The 22,223-nt window shown below is 40.1% G+C and overlaps 1 protein-coding gene across 2 annotated transcripts in view; it reads left to right on the forward strand.

Annotated features, from left to right (window-relative positions):
- dscamb (DS cell adhesion molecule b) overlaps window positions 1-22,223 on the forward strand; it is a 204,371-nt gene that overhangs the window by 125,924 nt on the left and 56,224 nt on the right. For both annotated transcript variants that reach the window (XM_039654250.2, XM_039654251.2), the window contains exons 6-8: window positions 2,258-2,533; window positions 5,033-5,329; window positions 8,852-9,124. In XM_039654250.2, coding sequence (XP_039510184.2) covers window positions 2,258-2,533; window positions 5,033-5,329; window positions 8,852-9,124 — 846 coding nt within the window. The remainder of the gene's footprint in view (window positions 1-2,257; window positions 2,534-5,032; window positions 5,330-8,851; window positions 9,125-22,223) is intronic.

The following is a 22,223-nucleotide window of genomic DNA, read 5'->3' on the forward strand; positions in this document are numbered from 1 at the left end:
GTTGTGGAAACGTTCAAATCACTTAAAACAGACGCGATAGCTGATTCAGACGAGTGATGTTCGACGGCGACATCCATCTTTGTGATGTAGGCGACAAAATCGGCTTCAAAATCCCAGCGCTGTCATCATCGTGTAAACCCCGCCCCAACGTTTCTGATTCATGCCTCGATTTCGAACGATTGGAAATGAATTTGAATGAACTATTTGCCAGACTAATTTTCAGAGCAAATCTGAATTTGCCGGAAGTTGTCTGGGTTTTTCTAGGTTAGGCAATCCCGGTAATTTAACGTAAAATTGCCAGAACAATTTTACTGGTTAATTCAAAAATGTGCTGTTCACAAGCAACAGCATTCGGGCTTTTAACCGGTAACAGACCATCTGCTACAAAATACCAGTAAACTCTGTGATGTCATTACCTGGAAGTTATAGCATTTATAGTATTCACATTTTCCCAATACTGTACTGGGCCTTTGACAACTTGGATTTTGAAAAACAAAACAATTTATGTAAATAATACCTCGATACAATTCAATCCAAATGGATGTTGGCCAACAAATTTAATTAGCAAGTACTCAAATTAGCTTACAACATGATTGGTTTGATGGGCTCGACTTGAAACCTCGACTTGTGCTGGCTCGACTCAATTTCCATTCAAAGCTGCAGTTCAATATCACAGACTTCCAACTATAAAGGAATTCCATATCTCAAAACAAATGGCTACTGCTGGTGTTTGTTCACTAAACAATAACTAAGGCCCCGTCCACACTACTGTGTTTTCGTTCAAAAACGGAGAATTAAAACGAATACGATCTCTGTTCACACCAGCGTTTTATCTGTCCACATTAAAATGACTGAAAACGCGGATCACGTGACCATTCACCAATACTGGGCATGCGCATGCTGGTGTAAAGAGGAAATGGGTCATGTGATGGGTGGCTGACGAATCAGGGAAGGACACGTCATAACTGATGACACCCAATCATAGAGCCGAGCGTGAGCCTCTTGCAGTGCAGTGTTTCTAAAGTCCGGAGATTCAAAACGTAAAACGGAGCTGCAGAGTTTCTAAACATCTCCTGTTTAGGTCTTCATTTTTTCCATTTTAGTCTGGACGGGAGGTGCAAATGTAGCAAAAGGTCTTCGTTTTTAAACGAAAACAACCCGGTCTCATCCCAAGACGTCATATAACTGACGTTTTGGGACGTCTTTTGACCATACGTCAATATTCGCCTTTTTAGGGCCCCCTTAAACGTCGGTAGATGAGGTTATGGGATCCTAACTCTACCCCAGACCTAAACCTAACCCTAAACCTAACCCGTCACCTAACTGACGTTAAAGGTAAAGCGTCAGTTGTATGACGGCCCGGGATCGCCATCTACCGACGTTTAAGGGGGCCCTAAAAAGGCGGATATTGACGTATGGTCAAAATACGTCCCAAAACGTCAGTTATATGACTTTTTGGGATGAGACTGTGTTAACGAAAACGCAGTAGTGTGGACAGGGCCTAAATCAAGGTGTAGAATATCAACAGAAAATATCCATAACCATGTTTTACCAAAGACTATAGAATAACACAAGACACGTCTCTTATTTTTTTGTATGGGGAAAAGTGTAACGCTCAATATGTCGAAACTAAGTCCCGCCTTCTAAACTAGAGCCAATCACTGTGTCACTACAGACGTTAGAAGCTCCAGTTCCCATAGAAACAGCCAGATGCGCTTCCACTGCGCATTAGCTTGATCCAACAACATTTATAAGACAGTTATTGTCAGATTTCATTGGCGATTTCAAAAATGAAATTTAATTGTAAGCTTGGCGAACAGTTTTGGAGAATTTGATGTTTCCCCATTCACAGAGACAGGAGCTGCACTTGCACGCCCGAGAGGCGTTTCAAAGATGGCCGCCGATTAAAATGACTTGTCTTGAAGGGGCTTTCACTTCGTCTCTGCAAACGATTGCTTAACAGGATTTATTTTCATGCAATCTCAGAACTGACTTGGTCTCGGTGGTTTTTTCACCTAGAAGGGAATATTTACTTTTCGGATGACGCTATGATCATCATGTAGCATTCTGTTGTACCAAGCTGGATATGATGACTTCCTGAGTTGAATTGACTGCAGCATTAAGCATTTAAAATATGACAAACAAAGTTCTAGTCAAAATCCTGAATGAAGACGAAACAATTTCTTTGAATTTAGACACAATTATTTTATTAAATAGTGTGTTAACGTGCGAGTATGTGTGTTTCCATCCACCCCAGAGCCTCTGAAAGCAGTGGTGAGCCCACGGAAGGTGAGAGGCAGCGTGGGTAGCCAAGTGTCTCTGTTCTGCAGCGTGACTGGCTCTGACGAGTATGACATCAGCTGGTACAGGAACGGTGAGAAGATCTATCAGGGTATAAACGTACGTATCACGGGCATCAACAACGAGAACCTGGTGATGGAGGGAATGGCCAAGAGCGATGGAGGAGCGTATCAGTGCTTTGCTCGAAATGGCAAGATGTCCACCCAAGACTTAGTTCAGGTCGTCTTGGAAGGTAAGTCCCTCTTGGAAGTAATATTATACTTTTTAGTGTGAAATTACTAAAAGAATGGAGATAGGAATCCAGGACTGTCTGAGACATAACTTATGTCAACCTTATCTCATAGTTAATCCAAAAACGAACACCTTCATGTCATTCTTAAGGCTCTTGTTTTACACGAATCGCAGACGAGTTCGTCTTTCACACCGAAACCGAAACGGTTGATCTTCAGGTAACTCCCGCCTGCAAGATGGGTGCCGCTGTAACTGAGCCACACTCATCCTGATCTTCTCTTCTTTTTTTTCAATTTGGCTTTAACCTCGTCTGCTGCACAACATGCAACAGTAAATTAAGACAAATAAGGTTTGGTACTACACAAGTAACACAAACTATCTATGATGCTTATGACTTTAATGAGATATTAAACTCACCATCGAATCCCATTTTTTTGGCAATTCCTTAAATTAAATGACCTGTGAAGTTGTGGAGTACCACTGTGAACATATGTACATATGAACACTGTACTGTGTAACTGTGCATGTGTTTTAATATAAGCCTCGACTGGACTGAAGATACTCAGCCCTGCAGCTGAAAGATTTGTTGCTTCAGCTTGGTTGCTGGGGCAACTGTCTCCTATTGCCACAAAACTCCATACAGAGGATATTGATAATCTATAATGATGTAAAAAAAAAACAAAAAAAACAGAATGATCAGAGGGTAAAGATGTCAATGGCATGAAGCTTGAAAACACAGTTGTTTCTTGCTAAGTGTCATGATATAAGAAAACGGGGCTGAAAAGATTTGCAACAAATGACTTGCTAGGTCTAGTGTTCTTTGCATTGTCTGTAATTTACTGAGAATGTGAGGAGGCAGTTTCATAACTTCATCCCCTTTCTATGTGTTTTGTATCAGGTTTTTGGAATTACACATGATTTATTACAGTTTTTCTGACTTTTAGCACAAGTACTGTCAAATCGATTAATCACGATTAATCGCATATAACATAAAGGTTTGTGTGTGTATATATATATACAGTATATATATATATATATATATATAGGTTGTGTATATAGTAAATATATATATATATATATATATATATATGAAGAGTTCAGATGCAAAAGCCTCTAAGTGCCATTTGAAATTTTCTTCTAGAATGATCATTTTTTATCAAGCTTGTATATTTAAGTTCAGTGATTTCACTTAAATGGCAATGAAGATTACCTATTAATTGTTATTTAAGTGAAATTACTGAACTTAAATATACAAGTTTGATAAAAAAATTTTTTTACAAGTTTTGAGAAAATTTCAAATGGCATTTAGAGGCTTTTGCATCTGAACTCTTCATATATATATATATATATATATATATATATATATATATATATATATATATATACACACACACACACTGTATATAGTACTTTATTCAAACGTGTATGTTAGATGCGATTAATCACAATTAAAATTCAGAATATACTTCTCTTGAATTGATGAATTACCTGTATGTTTTTTTAGGTTTTTGTAGATGGAGTGAACTATATTTCTGAACATACTACTGCACATCTGTCTTATTAGCATTGCCTTTTGGGCCTTATAATTTACTACCAACAACCAGGAAAATAGTTTACTCTGTGTTAAATTACCTACAGTACTAGAAAAAAAAACCAGACGGCCCACAATGCTCTTCTATTTAAAACATAACAAAAAAACAAAAAAAAAACCATGTAAATTAATGTTTCATACAATTAAACATGCTTTTTTAAGATAATTTCTCTTCAGCTTATTTAAATAAAGATAATACGTTTTTTTTAAAGTATTTTATTGATGAGACCAGGAATTTCATTCAAGATGTTGAAATGTTTATGACAGATTAAATCCCATAATGTGTGTCACCTCAAGAAAATGTCCTTGGAATGCTGCTCCACAATCAAATCATATCAGTATGTTTTCTTAAAGGTGCATTGTGTAATATCTAGGAGGATCTGTATACAGAAATGCAATATAATATACATAACTATGTTTCCAGTGGTGTATAAAGACCTTACATAATGAACCGTTATGTTTTTATTACCTTAGAATGAGCCGTCTCGATCTACATTACACAGCGCGTACGCTTACATTGAAATGCGCCGTCATGTTTCTACAGTGACGGACAAACCCGTTTCGTCACTTTATTGTTGTTTGTGCAAAGAAGCTCGCTAAAGTCTGACACACTGAAACAAGTAGCAATAATATTCACAATAACAGGTTCGCAATATCGTTTTACTGAATAATCAAGTAAACCTAATCTTTATCTTTGTAAAGAACCCTCATTGCTTAACTGTCTACTCTCTGCTGTCTCAGACGACGACATCACTTCCTTTTGGCCACCGTAACTTCTGTTGCTTGCAATTCGCAACCTCGCCACAAGATGCAGCTACAAATTACACACTGCACCTTTAAATATTGATACACAGTTAAATATTGCATCATTAAACCACCTGTCTACAAATCTGTCTTCCTCTTCTCTAGACGGGACGCCAAAGATCCTCTCGGCCTTCAGCGAGAAGGTGGTGAGCCCGAACGAGCCCATCTCGCTGGTGTGTCACGTGAAAGGAACGCCGCTCCCCACCGTCACCTGGACCCTGGACGAAGACCCCGTCATCAAAGACAGCAACCACCGCATGGACCGCATCATCAACACCGAGGGCCACGTGCTCAGCTATCTGAATGTGTCCCACACACAGGTCAGCGATGGGGGCGTCTACCGCTGCACCTGCAACAACTCGGCCGGATCGGTCTCCTACCAGGCTCGAATAAACGTAAGAGGTGCTTGTCAGATCAGCTCCTCAAAAACACCCACACCACACCACAACCACACACAACAAGAGTGTCTGTTTTCTATATGGAATTTGAAGTTAGAAGGAAATGTTGTTGTCTTAGATTGTCAGCCTCCTAAAAATGGTATTCGTAGAGCAATTCGTAGCAACAAAGCAACTAGAAGTGATTTATTTGAACTGAAGTGACGATGACCAATGACAGCGCAACAAAAAGCAAACTTTAACTCTATGCAAATGAGCAGAAGACAACCAATGGGAGTGAAGTTAGAGATTGGTGCGTTCCACATGTCAGAGTCCCAGTAGTGAAACTCTTTTCCCCCTCATCACATATTTTAGTATTCATCATAAATTAGATTTCGAATGCTTAAACACTCAAAATGCATCTTGTCAAATCTGTTTTGAAATTGGACATTGCGTCACAAAGGGTACTGTAATTTAAACCTTTTTTGCGGGCTCAAATTTTGTGATATGACCTTCAAATTTGGAACACAACATGGTTAGACAAATAGCTTTGGATTTAAAGCAAATTTAGAGTCCAAATTATATGGTATAATATATATTTTGTATAAAAGACAAAATGTTTAGTTGATCCGCGATACATTTTTTGAAGTGCATTAATCTGCTTAGTCTTCTTTAGAAGGAGACCAAACTTAAAAAGCATTCATGAATTACAACCATTTAAGTTCAGATCTAAGCTCAAAAAGGGACAATCGATGGTTTAAATCAGTCCCTCCAGAAAAACGCGATTATGCGATCGCTGAATTCAATGCAAAATCAGCCAAAGTCTGCATATTTATGCGGGGGCCGAATTTTTTCAAATACGGCGCACTTTCGCCGCATAAATTGCCGATTTCCGTGCAAAATATGCGGGGTTTGCATAATTTCATAATCCTCGCATTTTCGTTGCAAAAAAAGTCACGTGTATCTTAGCAAAAAGTTGCGTTTTTGCGTAACAATGTTGCGTTTGCTTCACACAAGAGCAGCCATTTCCCCCTGTTTCCATGGGAACGTTATGAAGTGACGCAATTACGTGACGCCAGACAGACTCACGGAGGCGATTGACATCTCACAAATCGAACTCGTATAACTGTCTGTCACATGTTCTACCGTCACATCGTTACTTAATAAACAACATAAGATAAAAGAAGTAGCATCAAACAGAAATTACCCGCACACATGGGGTGTTCGAGGCGCACATATAACACTGCAGACAGTTCAACAGGGAGCGCGCAGCTCTTAAAGGGGCCACACCTTTTTTACACTCGTTACAGTCTGAAATAAAACAAGATGAGAAATTAAATATTCCCAGCACTTTCTATGATGATGTATGCTTGCTTATCAAAGGAAGTAATAAGAAATGACTCTTACATTAGCCTAGTGAGAACAGGATGTTGGGGGAATCACTTTTTTTCTCTTTTTCATCAAACTGCAATTTTTGCAAGTTCCCTCAATTTTTGCAAATTCCTGCAATTTCATTGCATAAATATCCCGCATATTCCATCGCATTTTTAAAGAAAACGGGCCGCATAATCAATCAATTTTTGCCCGCAACAATCACAAAAAAAACTCAGCGTTTTTCTGGAAGGACTGAATACTATTATGGTAAATGTTATATATAAATCGCAAATTTTTTCACAAATTTTTGGAAATTACCACCACAAAATCAGTCATTTTGATCGCAAAAATCACAAAAAAAAAATCGTGAGATCCTGGAGGGACTGTTAAATACACAAACTTCCTTCAAGAGAATCCCCATTGAAGTTCCAATTGGTGAAGTATATGATGATCGTTTCTATGGACAGTCACTTAATTTTGACAATAGGACAGATGTTGACTCATTTAGGCGGCTTCATATACCATAACGCAACACGATCGTGATGTCACAGCACCCCACATGATGCTAGTGCGTGATATATGAATTATTTTGGGAGATTTAACAACACAATACTTAATACACATAATATAATCGTTTATTGTATTGATTTATCATTTGTTTGTGTACTTTTAGATTTTTTTCTCAATATCCCAAGCAAAGCTATAGAAATATAGAATGTTGCATTAAACAAATTCTTATGGAAAACCTAAACTTGACATAAACTGTATGTAAACCTCAAATTTGATTGGTCGATTTGAATGTTGTTCCAGGATCAACAAAAATGTTTATCCAGGAACATGTTACATTTGGTGAAATCACGTTCACCTCAGTACAAATAGCCTAATTTTGAAAGGAATAGGACTGAATGGTGATTGGATGCTAACGGATAGCGTTCTCCAGGTATGATAGACTTTCTCTACAGTCAGGCTCTACTGACTTCACTCCCATTGGTTGTTGCTACGTTGTGCTAATTTAAAACTCTATTTACCCAAAAATCTGCCATCATTTACCCGCCTTCATGCCGCCCCGATGTCTAAGACCTTCTTTCTTCAGAAGAACACATACAGGTATAATCCATATAATCCATAGTCCATGTAATCCAAGTGCACAGTTCCAAGCTTCAAAAACCATGAAAAATAAATACAATGATAATCCATATGATCTTCAAAAGCATAATATAATATAGGTGTGTCTGTGTGAGAAAAAATATTTCTACCTTTTTAAAATTTAAGCTATCTCTTGTTCTGACTAACTGTCAGTGTCAGTTCAAGCTTCACAATTTGCTTACATCACACTTCACAACGTGCTGACGTTTTCTCATATGATGATTGGCTGGAAGCGATGGATTGTTGTTAAGTGTAAAATATTTGATTTTTTTCCTCCCTCTCTCTCTCTCTCTCTCTCTCTCTCTCTCTCTCTCTCTCTCTCTCTCTCTCTCTCTCTCTCTCTCTCTCTCTCCCCCTCACTCTCACACAAACACACACACACACACTTACACACATAGACGTTTAATTAGCTATCTAAATGGGGAAATACTATAGACGTGATGGTTTTTACACTGTACAAATTGTATATTTTACCCCCCTTACACTAACACTACCCCTAAACCTGCCCATCACACAAAACTCTCTGCATTTTTTTTTTTTCAATTTTAAAAAACCTTGAATTTTTCATTTTTATACCAGATTTACAAATGAAGACGTCCCTTTAGAGATTTTGAGATTTTTGGTCTCGCACACACACAACGTAGCTGAAAAACGTTTTCGGCCCAGGTTTTAGTAGACCCCACACACATACATACACACACACACTAACTATGTACAGTGTCAACTTTGAGGGACTTATTCACTTGCGTTATATGGACTGAAATTGATTAAAAATTTGTGTTCATCTGAAGAAAGAAAGTCATATACATCTGGGTCGGCATGAGAGTGACTAAATATTTCATTTTTTTCAGTATCCCTTGCAGTTAAACTCTCCATTAGGGTTTGAAGTTAGGATGAATTATTTTTAGTTAGTTAGTTACTGTCAGAATATGTATATAATAGCCGAAAGCTAGAATATTTACACGTACTACATAAGCCTATCAACTGACATTCAAAGACTCTGTATACTGATAGTTCTTTCTCACAACAGGCCCTGCCAGTATTCGACCAATGAAAAATGTCACTGCCATTGCTGGGAGGGACACCTACATTCACTGTCGCATTATCGGTTACCCTTATTACTCTATTAAGTGGTATAAGGATTCCAAACTACTCCCTTTCAACCATCGCCAACGTGCCTTTGAGAACAACGGCACACTGAAGCTGTCCAATGTGCAAAACTCGGACGAGGGAGAGTACACGTGCTACGTGCTGGTGGATCCAGAGAAACAAATTCACAGGAGTGTTCATGTGACAGTGAAAGGTACTGCTTGTGCAGACAGAAGTCAGCCATTACCCAGACAGCAATATAGTGTCACGTGGATTCCACACATACCAAATGTGGGCCGGATCTGACACTATGTTGCTGTCTGGGTACATGAAGGCTAGATTTTAATACTGGTGTATGACTCTGATCAGTGTCATTTTCAATGATGTTTGTTAAGGCTAGCATGATGATGTTTTTTTCACGCGACAACAACATGGTGCATGTACACGTCCGGACTCATTCATACTACCTGTATTCACACTATATAGAATGCACTTTTTTAACAGTCGTGAAGTACATTCTTATTTAAATATAGTAACTACTCGCATAGTACGCAATTTCAGATGCAGCCACAGTCTTAAAAACACGAATTGACTAAGCCTCGCTGATGGGACCAAACTTCCCCTATACATGATTTTAAAATGTAAGACGGTACCCAGATTTCAAAATGACTTGAGATTTCAAAAATAATATTTCACTTCTATTATTATTGAAATTTTGGTAGGCTACATGGTTTTCACTATGAGATGGATAGCCTAATTGTTATATAATTCAGATGGGCTACAGGTTATTTTTATGGTATGCCAAAAAAAGTGTTTATAATGTGATCGTTGGTACATTTGACCAGTATTTGCCATACTACTTTCAATACGAAGATTTAAATATGAAAAATATCTATACTTTTTTGGATAAAAGCTTTTTGAAAGCTACATATTGAAAGGGGGGGGGGGTTGTCTTATAATGAGGGTTGTCACTATGGTACTTAAAAAGGAAAATTAATTTACATACTTGTCGGTGCTACATTAAAAAAAAGATACCTCAAATCGTGCTTCAGCGCAATTCCCAACCGCACAGGTTCCTTTTGAAATGACTAATGCAATATTTGTGTCTGTTATGATAATCACTGTGTCAGAATATGTGATTTTGACGCCTACATTTCTGCTGTGTCATGGACAAGAAACGTGTCAGATAACCCGTTGCTTCCCCACCAAATCACTGTGCACGGCCGCTTAAGTGCGCTTAGTGGGAATCCATTTTTTCTTTTTTAAAAAAAGGGTTGGCACTCCCGCCGCATGGTCTAAAAGGGTTTTCCCTATTCTCTTAATGAGTGATGGGTTTGTTTTAGGTGCAACGTGCAAAAAAAAAAACAACAACCAGAGTCTCATTTCCTGTAAAAAACAGTTGCACTTGCGATGGATTAACTATTTACATGGAGGAATTTACAAGTGAAAAACTGAACGCGTCTCCAGAGAGGAAACGGATCTGCTTGTGCGTGAGGTTAAAGTGTACGAGCAGACCATCTACAGGACAATCCGGATTTCACCATATCCTTGTGTACACAATATTAATCTTTTACACTGCAATTCTTTTATTTTTAATATATGGCAGGTTTGTGTGTCGTTGCGCATCCCTGTGTGTTTAATAAGCAAAGTGTGCGCACATTGTGAACCTGCTTATAGACGCACATTGCTAAAGCACTCTTTAAATAACAAAAAAAAAATATACTGCACCCTTGACTTTAGACCAGGTTTCAGTTGGTCAATGGTGCAGTCTATTTCAGTTCCTCAAATTAGCAACACGCCAACAATTCGTCTGAACACCTCGTTTTTAGACCAACAGCACATGGAGATGGACGACAAATGCATTTAAACAACGTGGCGCAGGATGTGAAAATGATAACTGTGTCTGGCTGAAACGAGCAAAACACACTTGCGAAAATGACAACTGCGTTGGGCTGAAACTAGCAAAACACACTTGCGAAAATGATAAATTTGTCGGACTGAAACTAGCAAAACACACTTGCTAAAATGATAACTGTCGGGCTGAAAATAGCAAAACACACTTGCGAAAATGATAACTGCGTTGGGCTGAAACTAGCAAAACACACTTGCGAAAATGATAACTGCGTCGGGCTGAAACTAGCAAAACACGCTTGTGAAAATGATAACTGCGTCGGGCTGAAACTAGCAAAACAAACTTGCGAAAATGATAACAGTGTCGGGCTGAAACTAGCAAAACACGCTTGCGAAAATGATAACTGCGTTGGGCTGAAACTAGCAAAACACACTTGCGAAAATGATAACTGCGTCGGGCTGAAACTAGCAAAACACGCTTGTGAAAATGATAACTGCGTCGGGCTGAAACTAGCAAAACACACTTGCTAAAATGATAACAGTGTCGGGCTGAAACTAGCAAAACACGCTTGCGAAAATGATAACTGCATCGGGCTGAAACTAGCAAAACACATTTGCGAAAATGATAACTGCGTCAGGCTGAAACTAGCACAACACACTTGTGAAAATGACAACTGCGACGAGCTGAAACTAGCAAAACACACTTGCGAAAATGACAACTGCGTTGGGCTGAAACTAGCAAAACACTTGCGAAAATGATAAATTTGTCGGACTGAAACTAGCAAAACACACTTGCTAAAATGATAACTGTCGGGCTGAAAATAGCAAAACACACTTTCGAAAATAATAACTGCGTTGGGCTGAAACTAGCAAAACACACTTGCGAAAATGATAACTGCGTCGGGCTGAAACTTAGCAAAACACGCTTGTGAAAATGATAACTGCGTCGGGCTGAAACTAGCAAAACAAACTTGCGAAAATGATAACAGTGTCGGGCTGAAACTAGCAAAACACGCTTGCGAAAATGATAACTGCGTTGGGCTGAAACTAGCAAAACACACTTGCTAAAATAATAACTGCGTCGGGCTGAAACTAGCAAAACACATTTGCGAAAATGATAACTGCGTCAGGCTGAAACTAGCACAACACACTTGTGAAAATGACAACTGCGACGAGCTGAAACTAGCAAAACACACTTGCGAAAATGACAACTGCGTTGGGCTGAAACTAGCAAAACACTTGCGAAAATAATAACTGCGTTGGGCTGAAACTAGCAAAACACACTTGCGAAAATGATAACTGTCGGGCTGAAAATAGCAAAACACACTTGCGAAAATAATAACTGCGTTGGGCTGAAACTAGCAAAACACACTTGCGAAAATGATAACTGCGTCGGGCTGAAACTTAGCAAAACACGCTTGTGAAAATGATAACTGCGTCGGGCTGAAACTAGCAAAACAAACTTGCGAAAATGATAACAGTGTCAGGCTGAAACTAGCAAAACACGCTTGCAAAAATGATAACTGCGTTGGGCTGAAACTAGCAAAACACACTTGCTAAAATGATAACTGCGTCGGGCTGAAACTTAGCAAAACACGCTTGTGAAAATGATAACTGCGTCGGGCTGAAACTAGCAAAACAAACTTGCGAAAATGATAACAGTGTCGGGCTGAAACTAGCAAAACACGCTTGCGAAAATGATAACTGCGTCAGGCTGAAACTAGCAAAACACACTTGCATCGCGTCTGGAGCTGCATTGTGCCGGGTGTATGATAGGGCCCTTAGATTTTCAGTTTTAATAATCTTTTGTGTTCAAATTTTCAACGGACAATTTAAATAGTTTTGCGTTGTGACAGATGTATATTTGAAACTGCAAATATTCCATATAATCTCTCAATTAATATGATCTCATGTATCAGCTGCATATGTAATGCTGTTCACAATAGTTTTACCTGTATATGTCAAACCACAGAACATTTTAGCCTTCCAAAAGAATTGCATGTCATTTACCAATTACAAAATTACTGTAAGTTCCATAAAGACTCTAGTTACTCTAATTGCAACATGACATAAAAGCTTTACCTCAAAGCACAGATAGAACACCAATTACAATAATCCAGACATTTAAGGTTCAAATAGACAATAAACTGCAAATATTTGATCTTGTTATTATGTAATATCCAAGCAAGCATCTGTTTTTTGTATGTTCAGAGTCATAAAGATAGAACAAATCTGATTGAGTTAGCTAATTTGCTCCATTCGTGCTTAAAATTCAGAAGCGTGCGTAGGTATTCCCTGGAGTCCATTATCCCCATTTTGTTGTGAATTAAATAAGCACTGAAGTGCTGCTTTATTTCAATGTTATTTTAACTCATTGATTCTCAAACGTGACAGGCTGACTAGCACCATGCTTGCGAGGTCTCCCGGGGAACGCATTATGCCGAAATTACTGGGAAACGAAGGGGCGCTTTTATCGTCTTCCTTATTTTGTCTTTCTTTGCTCTTTTTCTCCCTCATTAGTTTACATTATGCATCCTCCTCTGTGAAATCTCTAGATTCAGAGCCGTAATGACTTGTTATGAAGGCCGACTGGAGCCTTATTGCAAATCGCAGATGATTGTACATGTGTGATCACATGTTCTGTCCAATAGCCCGTGTCGTGTGTGTACTGAGCAGTTTTGTCAAGACACAAACCGCTAGTTTTATATGTAAATAACATTTGCCCAACGATTATATCAAGCCTGCTGTTTGATATTGGGGAGACTTGGAGAATGTAACAGTAAACATTTCGGCCCCATGCTGTATTTGCTGTGCTTGTGTAGTGGTTTAGCTACTTCACACTGAAGTCAGCTCTCCCTAATTTACCTGATCGCGGTTGCTGTCTGCCTAACGTTACTGATTGTTTGACATTGTTCTGCCGCTCTTCACTCCTCCTGAGATCTAATGTCCTCGAGGTGGGAAAATATGAGGGTTACGGAGTTGCCGGTACTGGCTACATTTGGTCAGCCCGTTCTTATCCCAAGACATCATATAACTGACGCTTTTTGACGTTTTAGGGTGCCATTTAATGTCAGTTAGATGACGCTATCTAATCCTAACCGTGCCCCAGACCTTAGTGTCAGTTAGATGACGCCCTAGGATCGTCACCTAACTGACGTTAAAGGGTACCCTAAAACATTGGATGTTGACGTATGGTCAAAAACGTCAAAACACACTTGCGAAAATGATAACTGCGACGGGCTGAAACTAGCAAAACACACTTGCAAAAATGATAACTGCGACGGGCTGAAACTAGCAAAACACACTTGCGAAAATGATAACTGCGACGGGCTGAAAGTAGCAAAACACGCTTGCGAAAATGATAACTGCGTCGGGCTGAAACTAGCAAAACAAACTTGCGAAAATGATAACTGCGTCGGGCTGAAACTAGCAAAACAAACTTGCTAAAATGATAACTGCGTCGGACTGAAACTAGCAAAACACACTTGCGAAAATGATAATTGCGTCGGGCTGAAACTAGCAAAACAAAATTGCGAAAATGATAACTGCGACGGGCTGAAACTAGCAAAACACACTTGCAAAAATGATAACTGCGTCGGGCTGAAACTAGCAAAACACGCTTGCGAAAATGATAACTGCATCGGGCTGAAACTAGCAAAACACATTTGCGAAAATGATAACTGCGTCGGGCTGAAACTAGCAAAACAAACTTGCGAAAATGAAACTGCGTCGGGCTGAAACTAGCAAAACAAACTTGCGAAAATGACAAATTTGTCGGGCTGAAACTAGCAAAACAATTGCAAAAATGATAACTGTCGGGCTGAAACTAGCGAAACACACTTGCGAAAATGATAACTGCGACGGGCTGAAACTAGCAAAACACACTTGCAAAAATGATAACTGCGTCGGGCTGAAACTAGCAAAACACATTTGCGAAAATGATAACAGCGTCGGGCTGAAACTAGCAAAACAAACTTGCGAAAATGACAAATTTGTCGGGCTGAAACTAGCAAAACAATTGCAAAAATGATAACTGTCGGGCTGAAACTAGCGAAACACACTTGCGAAAATGATAACTGCGTCGGGCTGAAACTAGCAAAACACACTTGCGAAAATGATAACTGCGACGGGCTGAAACTAGCAAAACACACTTGCGAAAATTACAAATTTGTCGGGCTGAAACTAGCAAAACAATTGCAAAAATGATAACTGCATCGGGCTGAAACTAGCGAAACACACTTGCGAAAATGATAACTGCGTCGGGCTGAAACTAGCAAAACAAACTTGCGAAAATGACAAATTTGTCGGGCTGAAACTAGCAAAACAATTGCAAAAATGATAACTGCATCGGGCTGAAACTAGCGAAACACACTTGCGAAAATGATAACTGCGTCGGGCTGAAACTAGCAAAACACACTTGCGAAAATGATAACTGCGACGGGCTGAAACTAGCAAAACACACTTGCGAAAATGACAAATTTGTCGGGCTGAAACTAGCAAAACAATTGCAAAAATGATAACTGCATCGGGCTGAAACTAGCGAAACACACTTGCGAAAATGATAACTGCGTCGGGCTGAAACTAGCAAAACAAACTTGCGAAAATGACAAATTTGTCGGGCTGAAACTAGCAAAACAATTGCAAAAATGATAACTGCATCGGGCTGAAACTAGCGAAACACACTTGCGAAAATGATAACTGCGTCGGGCTGAAACTAGCAAAACACACTTGCGAAAATGATAACTGCGACGGGCTGAAACTAGCAAAACACACTTGCGAAAATGATAACAGCGTCGGGCTGAAACTAGCAAAACAAACTTGCGAAAATGACAAATTTGTCGGGCTGAAACTAGCAAAACACACTTGCAAAAATGATAACTGCATCGGGCTGAAACTAGCAAAACAAACTTGCGAAAATGAAACTGCGTCGGGCTGAAACTAGCAAAACAAACTTGCGAAAATGACAAATTTGTCGGGCTGAAACTAGCAAAACAATTGCAAAAATGATAACTGTCGGGCTGAAACTAGCGAAACACACTTGCGAAAATGATAACTGCGACGGGCTGAAACTAGCAAAACACACTTGCAAAAATGATAACTGCGTCGGGCTGAAACTAGCAAAACACATTTGCGAAAATGATAACAGCGTCGGGCTGAAACTAGCAAAACAAACTTGCGAAAATGACAAATTTGTCGGGCTGAAACTAGCAAAACAATTGCAAAAATGATAACTGTCGGGCTGAAACTAGCGAAACACACTTGCGAAAATGATAACTGCGTCGGGCTGAAACTAGCAAAACACACTTGCGAAAATGATAACTGCGACGGGCTGAAACTAGCAAAACACACTTGCGAAAATTACAAATTTGTCGGGCTGAAACTAGCAAAACAATTGCAAAAATGATAACTGCATCGGGCTGAAACTAGCGAAACACACTTGCGAAAATGATAACTGCGTCGGGCTGAAACTAGCAAAACAAACTTGCGAAAATGACAAATTTGTCGGGCTGAAACTAGCAAAACAATTGCAAAAATGATAACTGCATCGGGCTGAAACTAGCGAAACACACTTGCGAAAATGATAACTGCGTCGGGCTGAAACTAGCAAAACACACTTGCGAAAATGATAACTGCGACGGGCTGAAACTAGCAAAACACACTTGCGAAAATGACAAATTTGTCGGGCTGAAACTAGCAAAACAATTGCAAAAATGATAACTGCATCGGGCTGAAACTAGCGAAACACACTTGCGAAAATGATAACTGCGTCGGGCTGAAACTAGCAAAACAAACTTGCGAAAATGACAAATTTGTCGGGCTGAAACTAGCAAAACAATTGCAAAAATGATAACTGCATCGGGCTGAAACTAGCGAAACACACTTGCGAAAATGATAACTGCGTCGGGCTGAAACTAGCAAAACACACTTGCGAAAATGATAACTGCGACGGGCTGAAACTAGCAAAACACACTTGCGAAAATGATAACAGCGTCGGGCTGAAACTAGCAAAACAAACTTGCGAAAATGACAAATTTGTCGGGCTGAAACTAGCAAAACACACTTGCAAAAATGATAACTGTCGGGCTGAAACTAGCAAAACACACTTGCGAGTTAGATGACGTCTTGGGATGAGAATGTGTTGACTTGGTTGGTTCATCATCTCATTCATCGGTCACCCTATATCCTCGACTTATACTACGACGGAACTTCTTTAACTCTGATTTCGTCACTCCGGGTCACCATCAGTGTTGCTCTCTAACAAGGATATCATCTATATACCTCACCGTAAATATGTCCACCAGGGGGCTCTCGAGCTTCTTCGTCACAATACGAACATTCTGGTCTTCAAAATATCGTCCCATAACGAAAACCATAGGGCCTGTTGACCACGTGTTAACTAGCGAACCTTACCAAGTTAGCTACTACAGGTATACTGAAAGTGACATCCTTTCCTTCGGACTATGGAATCTGCGATGCGATCACTCTCAAATAAAGGTCCTTTGCTTTACGGTATACTGTCTGATCGTAAATTTGATTTCTTTGTTTAACTGAGACTTGATTTTGCGCAGCTTAATCAGTCAACCCCACTGGGATATGTTTACACCTCCAACCCCCGCACGTCAGGTCGTCTTGCAGTAATATATCACGAGAAATGGAAAGTGTCGCATGTAACTGTGCCTGAATTCACTTCCTTTGAGTCCATTGTTTTACAAATTAATGACCCAGTCCCGACTGTTCTTGTTAATGTTCATCGTCCACCTTTATTTGATTAACTTTCATCAGTTCTCTATCTCCAAATGTGATTGTGTTTGGAGATTTTAATATACATGTGGACAATGAAAGTAGTACAAAGGATTTTTTTGATCTGCCTTGATAGTTTTAGGCATACTGTACAACAATTTATACATTTTTCTATATATTGACCTCTTGAAAGGTCACTTGATCTTGTCTGCTGCTCTGGCATTACTCATTACAGCTGCATGGCTTCTGACTTAACTTTCTCTGATCATCTGTTGGTTTCTTTTAAAACCTGCTTAACGTTTTTCAAGTGTAATCAACGTCGTACCATCTCAGAATATTGCGATTTCAATTAGAGACAACCTAACAACCCTGGATGAACTGTAAAAATTGAAAATATCCACCAGTCTCTGTTGGTTTCAGATTTCGCCTGTCCTTCATCTTGTCTCAGCTTTACACAATTAACTCTAGTCTTTTTTCTTTTAAACTTCCTTCAGTCGATGAGATAATCTCAATTATTCGGAAATCTAAACCAACCACCTGTCAATTAGACCATCTTCCAACTCAATTAGTTAAACCTGTCTATCAATTCTTTCACCTTTTATTACTGAGATCATGCATACATCTCTCATTTCTGGCACTGTTCTTCATTAATTTAAAACTGCATTAATAACTCCTGTACTCAAAAAAGCCAGGTGCAGATCCAAATAATATTGATAATTTCCATCCAATCTCCAAAAATCTGCAATTTTGGAAAAGGTTGTTACGGCTAACACAGTCTCATCCCAAAAAGTCATATAACTGACGTCTTGGGACGTTTTTTGACCGTACGTCAATATCCGCCTTTTTAGGGCCCCCTTAAACGTCGGTAGATGGCGATCCCGGGCCGTCATACAACTGACGCGTTACCTTTAACGTCAGTTAAGTGACAGGTTAGGTTTAGGGTTAAGTTTAGGTCTGGGGTAGAGTTAGGATCCCATAACCTCATCTACCGACGTTTAAGGGGGGCCTAAAAAGGCGAATATTGACGTATGGTCAAAAGACGTCCCGAAACGTCAGTTTTATGACGTCTTGGGATGAGACCGGGTTGTTACGGCTCAGGTCCACAATCATCTCTCAGTGAACAACCTATATGAACAATTTCAATTACGTTTTCAAAATCTCCAATGACTTATTGGTAGCGGCTGACTCAGGACTCTTATGTATATTAATTCTTCTTGACTTAACTTCAGCATTCTATCACGCTATTTCTCATGAAATTGTTTGAGATAGACTGCAGTCCATTAGAATTGTAGGAAGTTCACCGGCTTGGTTCATATCTTATCTCTCTGGTTGCACTTAATGTCTTCAATTAGCCCGGTTTAAATCTAAAACATCACGTATTACCACATGCGTCCCACAGGGATCAGTTCTAGGCCCTATTATTTTTTTATATTTATTATTTATTGACTGTCACTTGGAACCATTTTTTAGGAAATATGATGTCCATTTTCACTGTTACGCTGACGACACCCAGCTCGATTTATCTTCAAATCCTACTTCTCAACTTCCTCCATCTTCCCTTTCTAACTGTTTGTCTTAAGTTAAAGCTTGGTTTGTAAACTTCTTAAGCTTAACAGTAGTAAAAGAGAAATACTTTTTGTAGGAACAAAAACAAATCTATCAAAGACCAGTGGTTTCTCCATGGGCATTGATGATTCTACAATTGCTCCATCAATGTAGGTTAAGAATTTGGGTGTCATACTCGACAATACTCTATCTTTCGAATCACATATCAATAAGATTTCTCAAACGGCTTATCACTAGTAACATTAACCGCCTAATTAAACATGAATAATTATTCTAATAACTATACATGTTGGAAATCCCAATTAGTCATTGTATTGGGAGACACGCCCACTTCCTTGAGCTTCCTTCACCTGAGGATAATTACCTTACCAATCACCCTCACTAGTGTGTTTCTCTTTGTGCTGACTGTTTGCTCCTCTGCTTGCTGCATGTGTTTGCTGCGTCTATGACTTTGTAAGTTCATTTAAACTTTCTGTATTGATATTAATTTTATAACTGTTGATTTGTTTAAAGATTTTCTTTATGGTGATGTGAAAATATATTTATGTAATTTGTATCAGTAAAGTTAAGTTTGTTTGATTGTAGACACCAGCAATATGCAGCAATTGTAAAGTCATATGAAAGAAATGGGAGAACCAAGAAAGAAAGCAAATGGCAATAAATCAACTGAGAAGTAACTTCTGGACTCATTCCTGTGTTCTAATCGACACACCATTCTGGTAGCACTCATCCTTAACCAGCTAAACACCGAATAATTTACATGGTCCTTCGAGCCGGAGAGGCTGCTGGAATGGAGTCAGAAGATAACCCAGGGAAACTGAAGTGTTCAACTAGGCGTGTGAGGCCTCCGGTGTGGCATCAGGATTATGAAATGGTACATCCCCACTCTTCTGCTACAAATGTTCGAGGTCAGTTACAAGGAGGATTGAATCCAGAAGCCCTGCTACCATCTGAAAACACTGATGTGAAGTCTCTGACCGAGGAGGTCAAACAGATGAAAAGCATGTTGATGAATTTGGGAGAAATGATCAAGAATATGAAGGACCAAAGTGAATGTTCTTCCTTTACTTCTGATTCACAAAGCTTGCGTGCTGCATCTCCTGAGAGACGGACAGAACAGAGAGATCCATCAGTGGACTTTAGGGCATCCTTTGTGCAGGAGCTAGGAGAATGTCTGCTTCAACATAAGGGAGAGAGACAAAGCCTGCCTCCTCTCTCACCATCAAGGTTGAGTGGACCAAGCACTCTTCCACCTCCACCGGCCTCTATGCTTCCTACACCCTCTGCCCGATCTAGTAGAGAACCAATGGACATGCAGCCAGGCCTAAACGTTCATGCACTACCTGAGCCATCAGTTCCCTGTCAGATAAACTTAACTCCACAACACCCTATGACTACGAATCCGATTCCACATTACCTGAATCGGCCACGAGGTGTCTATCAAGACTTATCTCAAATCTACGATTCTGGTCATCAAGGATGTTATCCCAGTGACCCTCAGTTAGCAAGGAGTGATGTCCACCAATATAGTCAAATGCCAGGAAACGCTTTATACTTTCCAGGCCCTTTATGCCCTCCATGGATGCTGCCGCCTTATGTTCCAAACGGTGGAGTATTTAGGCCTCCGTATTTCCCTTATCCTTTTCCCGATCTGCCATATGCCTTACCTATCCATTCAGAGTATGTGGATCCACTAGCTGCCGCACGACAATCTCCTCAGGCTCCCCACGGGCCTCTACCAGCTCCATCTATTAGAGTGACGGCTTCTGCTACTAATCCCCTAGTCATGCCTGCTTGTGGTTCTCGCTATTTGTCTCGGGGCCCAGCACTAGTCGATCCTGGTAGGCACCTAGAAGAGTATCCAGCTACTGACCCTAGACATGTTCAGTGCCATTCTGTTGCTGATATGATTCCCATAGTCTCGGCGTCCCAGTCTCATGAAGCACCTGCGGATTGTGTGCATTCTGCCCATAGGGTTCATTCTACGACAACTGCTCACTCCGGTCTTCCAGCCCAGTCAGCAGTTCCTGTATCCTATATATCAGTGCCCCCTTGTTCAGCTCGGAAGGTCAGCATATGAGAGGCCTTCATTTCCGTTTTTTAGAAGAGAAGACCCTCATGAGTTTGCAATGCTAAATATGGCTCTGGAGAACTTATTGCCACTTGAGGAAAATGAGCAGTATAAATATCATATTCTTCTTGATCACTTGAAATTGGATTCAGCCCGTCATCTTGCCCTCGCTTATGCTCATCATCCACAGACTTACACTACTTCTTTACAAGCTCTTCGGAAGAGGTACGGCCAACCCCAACATCTGGTGTTAAGAGAAATTACTTCTGTCCAGAGCCTTCCAAATGTTCGTTCTGGAGATTCTCGAGGATTCAGTCAGTTTGCCGTACGTATTAGAGCTTTGGTAGGCATGCTTCAGTCCTGGGGTCATGGCGAAGGTGCAAGGGAGCTGGCCTGTGCGTCTCATGTCCATCAGCTGCTTAGTAAGCTCCCCCCTGACCAGGTTGCTAGTTTTGCCAGACAAACCCGACTATTAAGACCAGATGTGCCGTATAATCTGATAGACTTTGCCAACTGGTTAGAGGAAGAAGCAGAATGTCAAAGTTTGGCTGTTCAAGTGAGTGAGCCATCACGGAGGGTTACAGGGCCACTGGCCAGAGATCATTCCACCGCCACTTTCTTTCAGGGTGTAAGTCAGGAAGAGAGTGCTAGAGATCACATCCAGAATCAAAGCACTAATCCTCGTGTGAAATTCTCTAGTGAATCTGCATTCCCATCCTGTGCTTTCTGTGACAGTCAAGCTCACCATCTTAGTCGGTGTCCTGGATTTCGAGAATTTGATGCAGCCGCCAAGGATAAGTGGATTACGGACAATGGCCGCTGCTGGAGGTGTGGACGTTCCCATCAGTCATCTAACTGCAACTTAAAGAAAGGCTGCCCCCAATGCAAAGGTCGGCATTTAGGAATCCTGCATGAAGTGAATACTCGTAAAAGTGAGCAACAGATTCTCTATCTGAGGAGGCCCAGTGGATTCAATTCTGTACTCCTTAAAGTGGTAAGAGTTGTCTTGACTCATAACGGGAAATCTCTGGAGACCTATGCCATTCTGGATGACGGTTCAGAAAGAACCATGCTTCTGTCATCT

The sequence above is a fragment of the Pimephales promelas genome, chromosome 16 (assembly GCF_988280905.1).
Source record: "Pimephales promelas chromosome 16, fPimPro1.hap1.1, whole genome shotgun sequence".
Taxonomy (NCBI): Eukaryota; Metazoa; Chordata; class Actinopteri; order Cypriniformes; family Leuciscidae; genus Pimephales; species Pimephales promelas.